The 21,431-nt window shown below is 34.2% G+C and overlaps 1 protein-coding gene across 11 annotated transcripts in view; it reads right to left on the reverse strand.

Annotated features, from left to right (window-relative positions):
- ZNF280D (zinc finger protein 280D) overlaps positions 1–21,431 on the reverse strand; it is a 305,303-nt gene that overhangs the window by 44,444 nt on the left and 239,428 nt on the right. For 10 of the 11 annotated variants that reach the window (XM_034993555.1, XM_034993557.1, XM_034993556.1 and 7 more), the window contains 6 exons: positions 17,218–17,352; positions 15,066–15,373; positions 14,461–14,601; positions 7,169–7,231; positions 731–849; positions 544–580 (listed from right to left, as the gene is read on the reverse strand). In XM_034993555.1, the coding sequence (XP_034849446.1) occupies positions 544–580; positions 731–849; positions 7,169–7,231; positions 14,461–14,601; positions 15,066–15,373; positions 17,218–17,352 (803 nt within the window). The remainder of the gene's footprint in view (positions 1–543; positions 581–730; positions 850–7,168; positions 7,232–14,460; positions 14,602–15,065; positions 15,374–17,217; positions 17,353–21,431) is intronic. The other variant, XM_034993559.1, reaches the window with a different exon arrangement.

Genomic DNA, 21,431 nt, shown 5'->3' on the forward strand with positions numbered 1-21,431 from the left:
ATCTGGCCTAAAAACTTAAGACTTATAAGAAATTACGAAAGCAGACAAAACACAAAAAGACAAACAGCCATATCATTTGGAATGTATTATTCTGAAGTCAAGTACAGCAGAGAAAAACACAAATTATTTTAGCAAAGTAAGAAATGACCATAGCAACAAAAGTTATTTTTGGAGAGAGCCAACTGGAAAAAAAAAACCAAAACACATGTTAAGATATGTCAACCTGACACAAAGATAAGGTGGAATAAGAATCTAGTCCCATTTGAAGCTGAAAATTGCTGAATAATGAGAGCTAGTGTCATGAACTTGGCTGCTTAACTGCCTTTGTGTAAGAAAACATCTCAGAACTTTGAACTTAGGAAATTCCAACTTGTCTTGCACCAGGTCACGAGCTCCAAAGAGCAGGAACCTATTTCAACAAGCAGCTTTAAAAAAAAAACAAAAAACTTTAATATTTTTCATTTCTTTTAATGATACATTTTAAAATGCAATACTGCTAAAATCCATCAAAGTAAAATGCACTGAAGTAAAAATTAAACTTACTCAGAAAGATGTTCAGAAGTTGGGATACAAACAGAAACTGAAATTAGAAGAAAAGTTTTATATTTAAAACAGCACATGAAATATGATGAGTGAGAATAACGATTTAGTAAAGAGCCCATATTGTGGCTGACCAAAAATACTGGAATAAATACCAAAAATCCAAAGTAATACAATTATATATACGTACCTTTCTCTATTACAACTTGACAAGTATGAGTTTCATGTTGACTTAAGTGTGTGGCCATATTATCTAAGCCAGAAACATCAGCTATGAAATCACAATTAAGGCACACTAGAGTAATGCCCCTATAAAAAAAAAAAGCAAATAGTATAAAAGAAAAGGTTTTCATCTTTTATAAAAATCCATACATAAGTTCAATGATTATTTTTCTATAATTTGTTTTTTATGTCATAACTGTCACTCCTGTTTTTGTTATAAAACTTGATATAACTGAAATGATTGTCTGGAAAATGGAATAGCCATATTCAAATTATGCTACCATTTATTTACAGAAAGTATTTTTGTTTTATAAACTTTTACTACTCATGCTAAAAACTAGGTGACAGGAGACCTACAGCCCAGCCTTGGCCTCACTAACAACTTGTGTTATTTTAACAAGTCACAATCTATCTGTGCCTCTGTTCATCTGCAAAGCAAGGATATAGTATTAATTCACTCAATATATGTTTACTGAGGCTGTCTTTATATACACTGTACTATTATAGCGCATTGTGATTATAATGATCACCAAAAAATATAGTCTGTGCTCTAACAGAGCTTATAATCTAGTGTTTTATTTAGGTGATGAAAAAATTAGAAGAGAAACGTTAAGGCTTTAAAAAGAGATGATGTTGTAGCTGCCATCAATTGTGTACCATGTGTTAAAGGTTTTCCATATATTTTTAGTTTAATTCTCACCAAAACTATCCAAGGTTGGCATTATTCTCATTTAACACTGAATTAACTAAAGTAGTTAATTCACTACAGATGTCCAAAGCTTGGTCCTTAGCATATGAGCACAGTGAACTGGTCCACTATCTGGGACCTAAATTACTTGTTCCTTAACAAAACTCCACTGAGTGCTGCAGTTCCTAAATGAAATCTGTAATGATTATAAATTTTAAAAAATGTTTGGAAACAATTCCCAAAGCTGTCAATACTTTTTGTTGAATTCAGGAATAGTTTTTATACTCACTGGATCAGACTGTGTAGCATTTGCTATTTGAAAATATTTAAACATAATTGGCATACAGGATGTAACACTGGCCTTCAGATTCTAATTTAAATTGTTTAAACTTTTGATTTTTTGTTGAAAGGTATTTAAAAATATTATTAGCCCTGCAAAAATATGGAAATATTCAGAGAACTTAGAAAACCACTCTATGTTTAACTTATTATATTTACTAGATTAAGCACTTTGGATCTTATGAGTCAAGCATACAAAATGCTGTTTAAAAGAAAATCAAATATATTAAATGTATAAATGATGTTAAGGTATTTAAGGAACTTGAATTGTAAATGTGACTGTTTATTTTTTTTTAAAGATTATTTATTTATTTATTTGAGAGAGAATGAGAGAGAGAGCACATGAGAGGGGGGAGGGTCAGAGGGAGAAGCAGACTCCCTGCCGAGCAGGGAGCCCGATGCGGGACTCGATCCAGGGACTCCAGGATCATGACCTGAGCCGAAGGCAGTTGTCCAACCAACTGAGCCACCCAGGCGCCCTAAATGTGACTGTTTAAAAAATTTATTCAACTTAAGTGAACTTTATCAAACATTAATTAAAAGTCCTCTTGAAAGTGATTACTAAAATGTACTAGATTTCTAAATGGAGTATTTTTAAGTTAAACTTAAAAGCTTAACTTTAATAACTAATTATATAGTCTTCTCTATTAATAAACTGCCCTTGCAGAAACCAAAAGTAGTCTCAATGGTAAGTAGTAGCTAAATTACTATTCCACTAGTCATAGTTACTTGCACCAGGGATGGAATGCCTAACTCATCATGCCTTCACTAAACAAGGATTTGTAAAACTGGGATTTATAATCAAATTTCTTGATCTGGGAAGTTGTGGGAGACTGGGACTAGTATATTCAAGTCACCAATAGAGAAAGCTTGTCTGCACTAAGGAAGGAAAATGGAACCCAGGTCCAGAGAAAATAATAAAGACAAGATCATCCTGCTTCAGCAGGTCAGACTAAAGAGAAGCCATGGTAGTAACTGATGGCTTTGTTTCCCTTATTTGTTCTGGTTGCACCTCTTCCTCCATGAGATTCTTTGAAATCCTCCTTATAAGTGATTTTTGCTTAGGTGAAAAAAAAATAGATCATGTAATGTGATCATTGTTACTGTCAACTTATTAACAAAGCATAAATGCGGTTTTGAAGTTCATCACATACTTTAAAATTTTAAGTTTTGCCAATATACAAAATACAAACAAGTAACATACTTTAGACTGACTTCTCCCCTGAAGTTCTAGTCTAACAGTGTGCTCTGTATCTACACCTAGACGTCACATTAGCACATCAAAACTGACCTTCATTAAACTAAAATCATGTACTTCTTCCCCAAATCAACTTCTCCTGACTGATCTTTCTTTCTTTTTTTTTTTTTTTTAAGATTTTATTTATTTGACAGAGAGAGAGAGACAGCGAGAACAGGAACACAAGCAGGGGGAGTGGGAGAGGGAGAAGCAGGCCTCCCGCCGAGCATGGAGCCCAACGTGGGGCTCGATCCCAGGACCCTGGGATCATGACCTGAGCCGAAGACAGACGCTTAACAACTGAGCCACCCAGGCACCCCATGACTGATCTTTCTTATGATGTTTCCTCCAATAGTAAAGCTCAAACTACAGTTATCTGTCTCTTCCTTAAAATATTCAGTATGGCAAGATTATAATATTATTTATTGAGTACTTATACTGTGCCAGTCTAACAATTTTAGACATATCATTTTATCTAAATATTTTAACAACTTGGGGCAACTGGGTGGCTCAGCTGGTTGAGTGTCTAGCTCTTGGTTTTGGCTGGGTCATGATCTCATGGGTTGTGGGATGGAGCCCTGCGTGGGGTCTGTACTCAGTGGCGAGTCTGCCTGGGGATTTTCTCCCTCTGCCCCTCCCCCCATTCTTATTCTCTCTCTCAAATAGATAAATCTTTAATAAATAAACACATAAATATTTTAATGACCTAAAAAGGTAGTTGCTATAATTTATCACCTTTTTATAAAGTTTGCTTAGTAAGGGGCACCTGGGTGGCTCAGTTGGTTAAGCGGCTGCCTTCAGCTCAGGTCATGATCCTGGGGTCCTGGGATTGAGCCCTGCATCGGGCTCCATGCTCAGCAGAGAGCCTGCTTCTCCCTCTCCCTCTGCCTGCCTCTCTGCCTACTTGTGCTCTCTGTCTGTCAAATAAATAAAATCTTTAAAAACAAAGTTTGCTTAGTAAACTACCAAAAACACAGAGCTGATAAAGGTCAGGACTAGATTTGAAACTGAGCACTTCGATTCCAGACAGAGCCCATATTCTTAAACATGATGTAATACTGCCTCATCATTTTAACTTAGGCCCTACTGAATTGTTCATAACTACCACAATAGTCCTAATCTGTAGGATTCATGCATCTATAACTTACCTTACTATTGAACCTTCATTCAGTATCACTTGATTCTATATAAAATATCAAAGGTTCTCTAATGCTCTCCAAATTAAGTCCAAACTCCTTAACCTTATTTTCAACACTTTCACAATTTAGCTCTAAGCTTAAAACTACTGCTCCAGACTTCAATCTTATTACTATTATCTAAACTTCATGCTCCATCCATTTACTACTAGCCATTCCCTCTGTATGCCTTGTACTTTTTCATTTCTGCACCTTTATTCACGCTATTTCTTTTAACTCAAATGCCTCTGTGCATCTTTTATCAGTATAAACAATGCTCATTCTTTAAAGCCAAGTATATCTAACACCTATGCAGATCATTCCAAGTTATCACCCTCCCCTTTGGAAAAAAGACCCTATTGAGCTTACTAAAGGTCCTCCTTGCTTTATTATAGTTTTATACATTCACCCCTTATCTCCCACCCAATAAACTATACATTCCCTGATGGTTGATTCCAAGACCTATTCATCACTGTCGTCTTCATAAGACCTGCTATATTATGTACCTGACAGATGTATAATAAATAACCAAAGAATGAATATTCCATTCAGACAAAAGAGTAATCACAAAAATTATTGTTCTACAATCGTAAGTATGCTATGTCCATTCACAGAAATTGACCAGTTTTTTATTTCAGACCTATTCCAGTTGAAAGAAAAGTATTCCAGATCTTTAAAATCATATAGTTCATTTAAAAAAACACACACATAACTGAGACTGACAACAGTAAGGTAAAAATCAAACCAAAATCTCATCTTTTGAAAAAAAACCCTTTTTTATTCCTATAAAAATTTTCAGTAAAGGCAACATCTAATCTAATCTTAATCCATTTCCTTGAATTCAGTAAATGTTTTAGAATTTATACTACTATATTTTTAAAACTAAATCAAAATTTTCTCTCCCTGTGAGCTACTGATCCCTATGAGCTATAGCATAGGTGGGACCTACTGTTCATATAAATAATTTTCAACATATACATTAACTTATTCAACAATATTTACTGAGTGCCTACCATGTGTCAGGCACTAGTCAATGCCTGGCAGAGACAAAAATCCAAACTACACATATTCTAGCGAGAGGACACAGAAAATTTTAAAAAGGACACAGTATGTTAGATGATGAAAGATAATCTGGATAAAAATGTAGAATAAAAAGGAGATAGGAAGTGCTGGGGTGAAGCACAGGGGAGAAGATACAAGGTAAAATCAAGTGGTCAAGGAAAGGCTCACTCTGATCAGAGTAGCAGCCCAAAGTAGATAAAGGAATACATACAGAAATCTGGGGAACAAGACTAGTCACAGGGACTAATAAGTACAAAGGCCCTGAAACATAGTATCATCCCTTATTCCACCTTTTCCACTAACTCAAAGCACCAAAACAAGTACTGGCTAACCTTATCTCTATATATTAGCTGAGGACAGCAAAGACACTGATTATTTCAAGTAGCAATGGCAATGTGAACAAAATAAAGAACAACAGAGTCCAAAAAATTCCGAAGAATATTAAGAAAAAATGGTGCTCAGTTGATTCTGAGTTAAGCATGTGGTACAACCAAAGTTAATTATCAATGTCTTTAGAAATATTCATCAATAGTTCTTTCTGCACAGTAAACAGTAAGCAAGTTGTATACTTCTCTTTGATAAAGGAAAAATAAGAATTACTAAGCTACCTAACAATTTCAAGAATTCCAGTGGTTTGAGAAATGTACTTCAAAACTAAAAAAAGTGTTAGTCATTTTACTAGGTATCTTAGATATCTTTTTAATATTCAAATATCGTTGGAGGCCTTATTTTTGTTCTCACTTTACAATATAAATGCATAAAGATATCATCTTGGTACCACTTGTCACCACTGAAACACATTTAGCAAGAGAATATAGGCTAATCATACCTCTAGTCTAAGGATATAATGAATAGAACTCTCTAACATCCAGCAGCAATCATTTAGATTGGTCTTCCTAACATCAGGTTTTTAAAAAATTAGAACAAACCACAATTAGATACCACTCCATACCCATTAGGATGGCTGTGATCAAAAATAGATAGGGGCGCTTGGGTGGCTCAGTCAGTTAAGCATCTGCCTTCGGCTCAGGTCATGATCCCAGGGTCCTGGGATTGAGCCCCGCATCAGGCTCCCTGCTCAGTGAGGAGTCCGCGTCTCTCTCTCTCCCTCTGTACCCAACCCCACTCTTGCTATCTCTCTCTCTCAAATCAATAAATAAAATCTTAAAAAAAAAACCAGATAATAACAAGTGTTGGCAAAGATGTAAAGAAACTGAAACCCTCACACACTGTTTGTCGGAATGTAGTGGAGGTACTTTGTAAAACAGTTTGGCAGGTCTTCAAAGGCTCAACATAGAGTTACCATATAACTCAGAAATTCTAATCCTTACACACGTACAAAAGAGAAATGAAAAGACAAGTCCAGACAAAAACTTGTATACAAATGCTTATAGCAGCAATATTCATAATGGCTTCAAAATTAAAATAACCTTAACAGATAAACAAACTATGGTAGATCTATACAATGGGATATTATTCAGCAATAAAAAATGAAGTACTGACATGCTACAACATGGACGAATCTTGAAAATACACTAAGTGGAAGAAGCCAGTCACAAAGGATCACATATTGCATCATTCTGTTTATACGAAATGTCCACAATACATAAATCTATACAAACAAAAATTAGATTAGTGGTTGCTTAGGGATGGGAGGAGTTGGGAGGAAATGGGGATGACCGTTAATGGGTACAAGAGTTTCTTTTTGGAGTGATGACAATGTACTAAAATTAACTGTGGTGACGGCTGCACAATTCTGTAAATACACCAAAAACTATGAACTGTACAATTTAAAGGAATGAATTAAATGGTATATGAACTATATCTCAATAAAGATGTCATATATACACAATTTAAGTTAAATAATTTTTCAATATAAAGATTTTAAAAAGATCAGCTAGTTACCTGAGATCTTCTGAATGCTTCTTAAAAATACAAAACCTTTTACTTGGACGGTTACTATGAAAGCTGGAGAGACAAAACAGATATTATTAATTTTATTATACAGTCTTATTAATTTATAGCTTTATTATCAAGTTTGTACTTAAAGTTTCTAGTTTTACATAAAAGATCATGATATAAATAATAAAATAATGCTTGCCATCCCTGTTTAATTCAATGTTTTATTCTAAATTCCACTTTATCCTTTTATTTTCTAATGACACATATTTCTCTAAGTATATTCTTATAAGATCAGTACCTTACCATTACATAAAAAAAGGAAATACTTAAAATTCTTTTTAAAAAGTAAAGTACCTCAAACTAGTTTTTTTCCTCTGTTAAGGAACAGTTGAAGACAAATTCTTGCAAATAACATGAATCATTATCAATCATCATTTTTTAAAAATCATTTTCCAATTTTAACATGCCTATATCAGGGGAGGGGGAGTAAAATCCAAATGATCTGTGAAGTAAATAGTACTTCAGCTAATTGCCACTGTTTACCATTTGTAAAATCAAACATTTAAAGAGTTCTTTGCAATTACTAGTAGAAGTTCTATAAAAAACAAACTAAAGCAGAACTCTTGAGCTAAAATAATGCTCCCCCTAAACACAAAACAGAGAACCTCTAACCAAATTTTGTAGCCAATGATAATAGCTTTCATATACCCTTTTAAATCTGGTAAAGAAAGCTTTCCTGTATTAGAAACCCAGGATTAGCTTTAGCACAGTACTATTCAAAGTGGAGTCATAGACTAGTAACATCAGCATCGCCTAGGAGCTTATTTAGAAATGCAAATTCTTGTGCCCCCCCGCCCCCAACAAACCTAACTGAATTAATCTCTGGCAGTGGGGCCTACCAGAACCTGTTTTAACAAGTTTTTCCAGTAATTCTTATGCAAGCTAAAGATTGAGCAGCGGTAGCCCTAGTTTGCACTGAAAGACTCAAAGTAGCCAACACACCAGGTCAATGGTAACTCTCAGATACAAGGTAACCATCATCAGTACAGCATGTACTGTATGGGAAAAGAAACACTGTGACTTGCTATAATCCCCAGAAAATGTCCTCAGAAGACTTCTAAGTCATTTCTTCAATTTGGGGATAACTACTATTAAATATAAGACATTTATATGAATATCTTATAAATATAAGACAACATCACAAAAATATAAAGTAGGTTTTTTTTTTAAGAAGAGAACATTGGGAGTTAGGAAACACTGAAATTATATGCAAAAATTTGTGCACATAACTGTTTCTTCAGAAGAATAAATCCAAGATTTTATCTGATGCTCAAAGAATGTGAACCAAAATAAGTTATTTTTTAAATGAGATTTAAAAGTTACTTTTAAAAGTTATTTTTTCTTTTTCCTCAGACAATTTTGGTTTGAGAAGAGAAAAAAAATTACATTTTAGGGTCTTTGATGGCTTCCATTCTGTCTACAACTTGTAACTTATTAAAATGTTGGTAATTTTAAAATTCTAGTTGTCCGAATCCAGTTTTAATTTAGAGTTTCCAATCTACAAAAAAAACTTATAGTGCCTCTTTATTTGTATGTTACACAAATTCCATCCTTTATTATTCTTGTATTATAGTCTATAGCTCACAAATAAGGAAAAAAATTCTCCTTTTTCCTATTAGATCTGCATAAAGTTAATAACAATATAGAAATAAATCTAAGAGAAGAGAAAAAAGGTTACGATTTTAAAAACAACATAGTAAAAACATATGTTAAAGTCTAGGTTTTAAAAATTCACCACCTGGTTATATGACTGTACATAATTATCAAAACTCATTAAGCTATTCTCTAAACATAAGTTAATTTCATTGTTTATAAATTATACCTCAATAAGACTAGAGGGGAAAAAACTCCCTTTGACCATATTTTCTTAATAATCTCAATTCAGTACCATTAACAACTTTGTTTCTGATGAAACACAAAAGGAACATCAATAATATTGATGGTATGCCTACTACTCAAGACATTACACTAGAGGTTGAAGATACAAAAAAAAAAAGAGGGCAAGCTGTCAAAGTCCAGGGGTGAGTGGGGGGAGGGGAAAAAGTCAAACAACATCTAGCACAGAATAATGCCTAATAAGTGCTTTTAAATGAATGAATACATATTCATAAATAATTATAAGATAAACGTTAATAGTGATACATACAAAGTTTTGTGGCTGCATGAAGGAAAACTGCAAGTAAATAGAAAAGAAGCCAACTAACAATCAGGACTTCATTTCAGTTAAGAAGGTCACTACTGCCTTGCTCCAGACAAAGCAAAGAGCAAGATACAGAGGGATTTTCAGGAAAAAAGCACTAAAGGAGCTGGAAAAGTGGTTAGAAATTAAATATTGAAAGGTCTTATACTCTCCAGAATATCTGAACTTCATGACTATTAATGTTAGGAAGGCAAAGGATTTTAGGCCAAAAATGACCCGATCAGACATGCCTACTGTAGTAACAGAAGAAAGGAAGAACTGGAGGGGGGAGGGGGCGGACTGTACACAGGACATCAGTTATGATGCTATCACAATAATCCAATTGTTCTTCTAATGACTATTACTTAATGCCAATAAATCTATACAAAATATATAATGAACTCAAACACATCTTATAAAAATTAATTCAGTGCTCTGTCTTATCCATTGTATAGGAACAAACTGTTATACAAGCTTTCTTTTTCCTTGGAATAATTTTAGATCATCCTTCTAAGGCTATGTGAAATGTCATTTATAGAATACCTCCCCTTTTTTCCTGTTGAAAGAACTCATTCTTACCTTCTTGTGCTCTCATAGTCATCTGTTTATCACCTTAAGTTAGGTAAATATTATCTCTCCTACTAAAATTGTTAAAATTAGAGGCAAGGACTTTATCCACAATACCTAATAATGACAATTTAGAAATGATAACAGCTATAATTATTTGAACATCTCCTAAGTAAAAATCATTTTATTAAGCACTTTAAGTACATTTTCTGTAATTATCACAATGACTTTCTTTTTGAGAAAAGGAAACTGGGAGTCAGGTTAAGTAACTTGCCCAAAGTCACAGGTAATAAATAAGTGGTGAAGCTTGGATTCAAATCCAGATTTGTCTGATTCTTCACCACCAGCTTGCCATACTTCTTAGCAAATAGTAAACTCTGCTAGAAAAAGAGATATTAAATACTTATGTCCATTAACTTAATTCTATTACATGTAGAGAAAAACCTTTCTTATACATCATGTTGAGGAATAACAATATTATATGGTAATTTGTTTCCATTTTTTTCAGGTGACTTCTAGTGCTACCTGAAGGCTATAAGCAAATAAGGTGCAGTAATTTAAACAACCAAACCCAAATAATACTATTATTTTTAAAAAATCACTTAAAATTACATGTTTAATGATGCTCTTCTTCAAGAGTCTTATTCCAAAAAGTTTCCAAATGCATCAAGATTTTTTAATATCCTCTTGAGATTTTATTTAGAGCTTTTTATAATTACAACAAATAATGACTTGCTGTTTGTAATGTGCTAGGTGACAAGGCGAATACAAACAGCCCCTTCTTAAGGAAATAATATAGACACAAACAAATATAATAAAAGGCAAAATAAATGAATGATACACAGCTCAAAGTGAGGAATGATCCTTGTGAGTGGTTGTGGTGATCAGACACTCCCCAAAAAAGAAGGTAAATGGAAAGGAAGAATAGGGACATTCTAGAGACTTAAAAAGAAAAAGGAATCACCACTGACAAAAATGAGTTATGCAGGGGCGCCTGGGTGGCTCAGATGGTTAAGCGTCTGCCTTTGCCTTGGGTCATCATGATCCCAAGTTCCTGGGATCGAGCCCCACATTGGGCTCCTGGCTCAGTGGGGATCCTGCTTCTCCCTCTTCCTCTGCCTCTTCCCCTGCTCATGTTCTCTCTTTCTCTCTCTCTCTCTGTGCCACAAATGAATAAATAAACTCTTTTAAAAAAAAAATGAGTTATGCAATAAACTTTACTCTGGGGAAGAGTAGTCAGTTTACGGGAATGGGGCAAATATGAGACCAGAGGGAAAGAGACCAATTGAGAGTACAGAGGTGGTATAGGATAGAGATTAAAGGTACTCATCCTCTGGAGAAAATGAAGCTCCTACACATACAGAACTCAACCTATAATAATGAATTCACACTGGGCAGAGGTAATGGTGGCCATTCAAGGAGATACCTAAGACAGGGAAGGAGGCAAGTGTACCAGTAGATAAAAAGGAAAAGAGACCTACCAAACCCTAAAAGTGGCAGTGGAATCTTTCAGTTCCATAAGAGGCTAACAATGAGTAGGAGCTCAATGTGTGAAGAAAATGAAGTGCAGGGCTGGGGCTCACTGGGAACAGGCAAAAGGGTATGGAGGGAGGTGGGCTAATCGGCAATGTTGGAATAGAATGGATTTGAAGGTTCCATAGGACAGGTGGGAAGCCTATGATAAATGGGAGAGGGAAAGGTGAAACGACCCTTGGTTTAACAAAACAGAAAACATTTTCCAATTTGACCCCCTACAAATTAAGGGCAGAATTAAAGCCCCATTCAGGCAACCATGTATTTGTCCACACAGCAGTATACTGGGGGAAAGGATGCCTGGAGCCTGGTTTAGAGGAAATGGAATATAGGTGTAGACCACTGCAGTAGTTGGGAAGCAGAGTAGCAGAATGCAAAGAGGGGAGTCTCAGAAAGCCATGATGCACAGTGGCTGATCGAGAGAACTTCACGAGCTTAAGAAACTTGGGATAGTGAACTATTTCCAGCTGGTGTTCCACATGCACAGAAATGATGCCCTGAAAGAGTATTTGGGTAGTCATTGTGTGAATTCTAGACAGATGATAATGTTTGGTTCATTCTTTTTAGATGCTAGTGAATCAAAGGTAAAAACACATATAAAATAATTGGAAATACAGAGTTGGATCTCAGGAAGACTAAGGACTAAAATTGGAAGATTTAGAGTTGAAAGTTAAAAGTGACTGCTTAAGTTACCAAAAAAGGAAATGTAAAGAAGGGTGATGAGTTAAAGGAAGAAAAGGCAATGAAATAGAGTAGCCAAAAAGGAAGAAAAAAGATAGTGGTAACAGTTTAACAGAAGCTAAAGAGAATACTTTCAAAAATGAGTGATGACAACTTCAAATACTCTAAAGAAGTCATGAAGTAGTAAGAGTGAAAAAAAGTGAATAAACATGGTGATAAATAATCTTTAAAGGAGCAGTGTTAGTTGGTAGATGGGGATGATATTCAAAAGGTAAAGAAATGAATAACAAATAAGCTAGTAAACACTTTTTTTTTTTTTTTAAGTAGGCTCCATGCCTAGTGTGGAGCCCAACACAGGGCTGAACTCACGACTCTGAGGTCCTGAGATTGAGACCTGAGCTGACATCAAGAATCAGACACTTAACCAACTGAGCCACCCAGGTACCCCATTACAAATATTCATGGTAAGAGGAAGACAAAATATAAGGATAGTAGGCAGTAGGGACAAATTTCCTTCATCTTAAAAAAATTACCTGAAAATGTTTATAAGTAGAAGGAACCTGGGAGAGAGAAGAAATGAAGTTGTAAGTTAACTGAACAAGACTGTATAAGAACTAGAGGTGACAAGGGACAGGGTTAGCTTTGGAGAAATAGAATATACGTGATTTCTGAGATCAATGTCTAGAATAAAAGTAACAAGAAAAACATTTGACGTTTTAGATTATTTAAAAGGATGACTTCCAACTGAGTACTTACTAGTAGACCAGGTTAACAGCTACAAAACTAAAATAAAATCTCCAGAGTACTGGAAAAAGTTTAAATAAACATTGTAGATAAAACACGACATCAAAAACTAATGATGTACTATATGTTGGCTAACTGAATAGAATAAAAAAAAAAAACTAAAAAAGAAGTATTAAAAAATAAAGAAGTATTTTAAAATAAAAAGATAGGACCCAGTCAAAGTTAAAGACCACAAAGTCAGAGTTGATTGAATCAAACACCAGTTGAGTAGTCTAGAACTGAGCATAAACTTCAGGAGAGGAAGATGTTCTAGTCTCATGTTGGGTTTTATGCCAAGTGAGCACGACTAAAAATGTAAAGGATTCCACAGCAAAAACAAAGCAGCAATCAAAACAGATGACCCTGAGGGTGAGGTTGACTATAAAATTAAATAGGTGCTGCTGGACTGGAAAAAGGAGTCAAAGTCCTAAAAACTCAAAAGGAGTTATCCTACAGGGTAAGAGGAATTGGAAAGAAATGAACAGTGGGTATGATGAGATTAAAATGGTACTGTGGTATAAGAAAGGGGGCACAATAACTTAACAGTTGACGTGAAGCACTGGCACTGAAGAAGTCCAGGTACCTGATGTCAGGCTAATAAGGAGGAAAGAATGTATGAGAGAGGTGTTAAGCCATCAAGAAAGGTGGGCAAATCCTTGAAAACAGTAGCTGAGAAGTGACCAGAAAGTAACATAGAGGTCATTTTATGATCTGTAAGAAAATCACTTTCATTCTTCAGTTCTAACTTAAAAAAAAAAAAAAGAACCACCTCACTTTGAATAATCAACCTAACTGCTCTATATCTAAACAATTTTTGACTATTTTAAAAAAAATAAAAATCCATCCTAAGGGATGCCTCTATTAATGAGATACAAATGAAAGCAATGTGGGCTGTGAAAGCTTTCTCTGCATAGAGCAAATATTAGCTACTCAAATAACCCAAGTTGAATGAATTAATAAAAAAGAATTCCCCAACAACAGTGGCCTCATGTCTCTCATTCCACTGAATGAATGCAAGGATAGATGGTTTGATGGGTAGATGGACAGACAGAGACCATGGATTATAGAGAAAGAGAGAGAGAAAAACAGACCCAATAAAGTTCCTAAGATCACTAAAAATCTTACAGTCCCTCAAAGTAACTGCTTTGAAAGAATAATATTCATGAGATTACATGTATTTGTTTGGTAAATATATTTAAAACATTTGACTTTCTATATTTGAAAATGACCATTTAAAAAATTCTATAGGAAAAAAAAATGCCCATAGAGAAACCATTTCCCTAACAAACCTATCCTAATTTCTTAGTCTAACTGTTCTTATAATTTTAGTTCCAGTAATTTTATGAGTTATGATGCTGGGAAAATAGTTCCAGGCATTATCCTAAAAGTTCCCTATTATGAGACATTTAGCTCCTTAAAGGATAACTGTTTTAAAACAAACTTTCTGAACTATAATTTTAATTGGTAATTACCGATGTTTAACTCATCTTACCTCATCATATGATTTACATAGGCTTTGCTACAGCTAGTGTTGTATCTGCAAAAACTACAATGGACATACGTAGGAAAGTGATTTGCAAAATCTTTTATTTCGGAACAACACTCAATGCACTTGTGAACTCCCCGACGATACCTTATGGAGATATAAAGAAAATGATAAAAATATATTTTAAAACAAAAATAATAAGGAAGGGCCTTATTAATATTCTGTTAATTAAGGCCAAGGTGTTTAAATGAACATAAGAGTCATAATTTGAAAAATCTGTTATGGAACAACAACTAGAGTAAGTGTAAACAATCTAACATAAGTCAGTGTTTTTCATTGGCATAAAAGGGATTAAATTAAGCAATACAAACATCACAAGATATAAGCACAACATATAATAATACCAATATAATAAATGAATATTATAAAAAATAATTCAAGTACTGTTCAATAGTTGTAAAAAAATACCTTTTTATTATTTGCTTGGCCTTTATGTCATAGTGATAGCATATAAATGTACAAGAGAGCTGTGTAATAGAGTAAATCTATATTAAATAAAGTTTTTATACTTAAGATTAAATTAGTGTTATATATGAGGAATAAAAGATTACCTTAAGTTCCTCAATGCTGTATTGACTTTACTTTTTTTATTGCTACTAGCCAATGTGCTTTGTTTCTTTTGCATATTAGAGATTTTTGATTTATATTTAGATTTACTTCCATTAGGCTTACTTGCATTAGGTTTACTTGTATTGGATTTAGTTGGATTAGGTTTGCTTGTGTTAGATTTTGTGGGATTTTTAGCAGTTATATTTTTAGTCCTTGGAGGTGAGAGCTGAAGGGTAGAAGTGCTTGCACTAATGGAAGGTGTAGTTGAAGATCCTGACTGAAGCGGTCCAACTGAAGCTCGAATAGTAACCTACAAAAATGGATAATGTTTGCTTTAGAAAATTAATCATGGCATTAGTATTAAAATATCACTGTATAACAAAAAGTTAAACATTGAGTATTTGGAAAGGGCAAGTATAAACTATAATTGGATAAGTCTTCCATTTATTCTAAATGTTCATACCAATTAAATTATATTAAACTTGATATTTATTCACTTGTAATACTACATTTTTGTATTGATATCAGTCATGTTAACAGTTATTAATGTATAATTAGGAGTTAATGCAAATTATATGACTACTGAAAGAGCACATTCCATAGCTATTTTTATGCTCTGATATAACTTAAATAATTCACAAACACAGAGATCAAAATTTAAATCTCAGAGCCCAAAAAATAATTCTAGAAAGGCCTGCATTACCCCTCAAAAACTATAAAACAAAAAGGTCTAGAGTAAACACGACCTCCTCTTTCCAGGGGCTCATTAGGCAGGATTTATGTATACAAAGGTTATGGGAGTGGTTACATCAATTCATTATACTGATGGAGAGTTTAGTAATATTTAGAATTTCCTTAAAGAGAACTAATATAAAGCTTATCATTTAGTATCCAGAAATTATATTTGTTGGTTGGCAATGAAAAACAATTGCCTACCAACATTCTCATTAATCATTTAACTATACTTCTCGCATGTATTTGAGGAACAGACTATGAGGAAGTCCTATGAAATACATGTGTTTTGGTATCACACAAAAGCACTGGACTAGGAATCAAAAGACCTGAGGTTAAATCTCATACCATGCCTTTCTAGCCATGTGACCTTGAATAAGTAACTTATCCTCTTCTTTATCTACAATATGGGGCAATTAACTGCCTTATCTTCCTCATTGGATTGCTGTATGGATTAAGTAATAGAATGTATGAAAAAGCATACCAAAAGCCTTATTCTAAGGTGCTATAAAAACATTTAGTATCATTATTAATATTATTACTATTATTATTAATAAGGGAAAATATGAGAGAGGACTGCACTGCTTACATTAGTGTTCTGCATGTCTAGTTCCAGCATGGAATGAATGGACTGCAGGGAAGGATGCTGGATAGCTTCTCTTGCTCTAGGTCTTCAGAGCATGGCTTTATATTGTTTTAGTTAATTCAAATAACAGACATACCCACATTCAAAGGTAAGTACCCAAAGCCAAATATAAATGTTTTGGGGATTATTTCACTTTGGATTATCCATGCCTCTGTTTCCCTCCACTGGAGCAAATATTCAAGAGCTGACTGTATATAAAGAAGTCAGAGAAAACAGAGGTATATAAGGCAAAAAGGGAAAAGTAAATTACAATCATCAGTATACAGTCAGACATGTTGTTTGCTCACTTAAAACATAATGCTATCCAGCAGCAGAACTTGCTTCTCTGACAGTAGACTCAGTAATAACAACGTCAATAAAGATCTGAGAACCTATGGCACTCAAGGCACTATACCAGATGCTGAGGACACAAAGATAAAACATGAGTCCTGATCTCAAGCATCTTATAGTTTAGCAGATAAAACCAACATATACACTGCCAACTGGAATAGCTCCAACACAGCCTATATAAAATTGACACAACCCACTGACCCAGGGAATAGTTAATCTAGTTGCACTTTTTACAAAGGAATATCACTTTAGCCCAGCACACACCACCGACCATAAAACGATGGTCAGAAGGTTTTTTTTCTAGATATAGGAATGATAAAACCTAAAATTAAAGGCTTAATAAAAATCAGACATCATTTTTTAAAGTATATTCAACAGATAAAAGAAGGCAGGAGTTAATTTCTATTATCATACAAAATGTTAAAATACAACACATTTAAACTCACTTTTGTTCCAGGAGGCAATCCTTCCAGTTGTTTAGGTTTTATAAATGTTCTATGATGTTGAGTCTTATGATCCATTTTCTCTTTGCATGTCAAAAATTGCAGTCTGCATTTTGTACAGCGATGTATTCCTTTTTTCTGTTTTAACAGAAAAAGGGAGGAAAAATAATGTCTACAACCACAAATCTTGTATCCTTAAATTGCTCTAATTTTAATGATACCTAAATAATTTTAAAACTAGTATTTTACATCACCCATAAAAATAACAGCAAATTTTATCTCATTTTTTAAAACACTCTGCATTAGTACTTGGGTTTCAAAAATGTCTATTCCTATACAGAAATTGAACATAAAAGTTCTATCTGTAGGTTCTAATGAAAGTTCTCTCAACAGTGGTGTGAAAGCTCATCAAATTATAATTTTAAAGTATTTAGACACATGATATGGTTAAAACTATACTATGTTTTTATCCTAGACAAAAGTAAATTCTTCTTAATTTTTGCTATTTCCAGTTGGTTGACAAGTTGGTAAAATAAATTCAATTAACCAGACATTTCAAAGAAGGTCGTTATAGAAATGGTTGTATAAAGTAGTGCTGTCTAATATAACTTTCTGCAACGATGAAAATGTTCTACAGCTGCACTGTCCAATATGGTAGCCACTAGCCACATACAGTTATTAAGCAACTGAAATGTGCCAAGTGCAACAGAGGAACTGATTTTTTAATTTTACTTAACTTTAATTGATTTTAACTTCAATAGCCACATGAACATTGAACAGTGCTGATATGGAGACATAAATCAGAACAACTACTGCCAATCTATTTACTGATTGATATCCCTTGAGTGAGTCCCTCTTTAAACCCAATCCTGTTGTTATTCTATAGCTGGAAAGCAAGACCCAAGAAAAATCTGAATCACTCCCCCTTAACTAGTTACTGGCACTGCCAGACTCCTGATCCAGTGTTCCTTCTACTATATAATATCAACTACAATCTACATGCTCTCATTAAGAAATGATATATATACGTACATATATATAAACTTAAACAATACATAAATACAAAAGAATGTTTTCTCAAAAGTTACATTCTGCCAGATACATCACTATTTCCATTTAAATACACTCAATCATTTATAAAATTCGAACAAGGTAATATACTGAGAAGTACCTGGCACAGTTACTAGCACAGAGCAGGCATTTCATAAATCAAAGCTCTTTACAAAATTCAGAGCGATGTATAAATATAATGCGTTTGTATTACTATTCTAGCTGCATCTTAAGACTATTTTGGAAGTGTGGTGCATTGGATTATATCACAGATACAGGCAATTTTTAAAAATTCACTTATATGTGCTGAAGGAAGAGGCAGAAAATGAAAACTTGGCCAAGAAACAGATACTAAGACAACAGGACAGAAAGAAAGTTCTCCAGAATCCGATTCCCAGAAATCTTTTTTCTATCTATAATCACTCCCCAGGTTACCTCATCCAGTTTCATGGCTTTAAATACTATCTATCCAACTGTCTACTTGACATCACTACCTGAGCGCTAATATGCATCTCAAATCAACATGGACAAAATTGAATTCTGGATTTTCCCCCTACCTCCCTGTCCCCCTCCCAAATCTGTTTTCTCAGTCTTCCCCCTGTGACAGTATATGAAAATTCCATTCTTGCAGCTGCTTCAGACAAAAACTTGGTAACTCACTCACACACCCCATATCCAACCTATTAATAAAATCTGTCAGCTCTACCTTCAAAAACTTTCATAATCTTTCCACTCCTCATTACCTCAAACTACTGCTGCCATACTGGTCCAAGACACTCACCTGGACTCTATCTTCTTCCTGTCATGTTCTTTCCTCCCTGTGGTTTATTCTCCCCATAGCTGCCAATGATCTTAAAACACGGCAGATTGTTCACACACTTTAATACTCTGATGGTTTTCCAAAGTCCTGTTTCTGGTTTACAAGGCTCTGCATGAACTGGCCTGCATTCTATTGCTACAAGTTAATCTCCTATTAGTTTTCCTCTTATTTAGTTTACTCTGCTCTAGCCACAATTGGTCCCTTTGCTGTTCTCTGAGTACCCCATATGTACATTCACTTCAATGCTTACAGAATATTTCCTTTCCCAGATTTCCACATGGCTTATTCCTATTTCCTTCAGAGAGGCTCATGTTTTACCACACTACATACATAACAGCGACCGTTCCTCCACTCCCAGTACCTCCCTGGTACTCTCTATCCTCCACATATTCCTTCCACAGTACTATGACCAGCTAGCGAACATATACATTCAAACATAAACACACATACATTTATCTTTCTCTACTATTAATTCAAATTCCAGAGAGCACAAACTTTGTTTTGTTCACTGCTATATAATACCCAAAATAGCCCCTGGCACATAGTAAGGCACTCAATAAATATCTGTTAAATAACTGGACTGTGAGGCAGAAAGCAAGACACTGATAGGGAAAGTGCATATGAGAAGCAGGTACAATTTAACTAGTTCAAAATGTCTGCCATTCCATTTAATGAACATTTGTCCAGACTCATGAGATAGAATATATTAATCTACTATTCTCTTAGTTGGACACAAGTCTTGCACATGTCTCTTGTGCATGAATGCATTTCAAAGTGATAAGAATGATAAACAGTACATTTTTAAATAACATCATGTTCAATCAATGAAACAATGATCTATTCCAAGGGTAGAGAAATAATGATCTGTTTTGAACTTTTTTGATACACATACTCCACTGTTCGGGAGACTTGAGGGATTTAAGAGTAATTATGACTTTATGTAATTTCTGCCCTTAGACCTAATGTCGATGTAAAATCTGGGTCTGTGGTAAAGCAGTAAAAGCCTGGGCTCTGAAGTCAAATTTTAATTTTGCTTTTTATTAGGTAGTAGGACACTGAGCAAGTTACTTTCTCTAAAACTTTGTTTCCTCACCTAAAAGTTAGAAATAATAACACACATATGGTGATTGTGAAGATGATAATGCTTGTAAAGCACCTGCTGCTGCCATAAGGTAAGTGACTTCATATGTTAACTAGTTAACATTTTTATTAAAGATCTAATTAACGTATTTGACACATCTGAAATCACTTTTATTATTTCTTAAAAGTCATACAAACTGGATTGCTAACTCTAAAATCACCCGAGACTTAAAACATCTTTTAAAAAAAAGTTACAACCAAAGTCTTTGAAGACAATAAAATGAGCCAGAGAATCAACAATTCTTATTGTCTAATACCACACTGATATCATCCCAATTATAAGTAATAGTCCTACTCAGCTATGGTGTTCCAGTCTTTGTAAATAATTATGCGAACTGTAAATATCTTGAAGGATGCTGATGATCCTTATTAATAGATTTCCCCCTCTTTACTGCTGACTGCCTATCTCCTAAATATTCCATGTAAACAAAAGAAAGTTGGCAACAATGGCAAAACAAGACATAAAACTCAGTGTATAAAAACCTTATAAACCACACAGCCCACATAGTGGGCCCACACATCTCTTTCGTAATTATCATTCTTCCCATATCTACATCTCACTCTGGAGCTTTAGGAAAGCATGTGGGAAAAATTATGTTAAAAGGCCCATAATGAAATAGCACTACCGTTTTATATCTCATTCTCCCATTCAAATTTAAGCCCAAAGATGAAATAAAGAGCCCAAAGATGAAAAAAAAATTCTATTCCTCAAAAAATGTTAATACGTATTGTGCAAATAAAGGGCTCAATAGCCAAAAATGTCTGGGAACCAATAAGCCCTATACCCCTTGCTTGGAGATTTACAATATTCATTAGCATATTAAAAGCTCTGAGAAATCCTGTTTTAAAAAACAGACTAGCAAAACTGTTTGATATTGTAAATCTAGGCATTTACCAAATTTCTTTACTAGTAACAATTTGGGGGGAAACATCTATTAACACCTGATGGAACACTGTTGGGGAAACCTAGAATAGAAAGATTTTGTCAGAACTTCTCAAAGATGAGTATCATCCCAGTCACAACATAGGAGATACTAAATTCACTTGGATAAAGAAGGGGCTATATATATATATAAAATATGTATATATTTTACACACACACAATGGAATATTAGTCATAAAAAAGAATGAAATCATGCCATTTGCAGTGACATGGAAAGAACTAGAGTATTATGCTAAGTGAAATAAGTCAGAGAAAGACAAATAC

The sequence above is a fragment of the Mirounga leonina genome, unplaced genomic scaffold, assembly GCF_011800145.1.
Source record: "Mirounga leonina isolate KUSES-001 unplaced genomic scaffold, KU_Mleo_1.0 Mir_91, whole genome shotgun sequence".
In the NCBI taxonomy this organism is placed as follows: Eukaryota; Metazoa; Chordata; class Mammalia; order Carnivora; family Phocidae; genus Mirounga; species Mirounga leonina.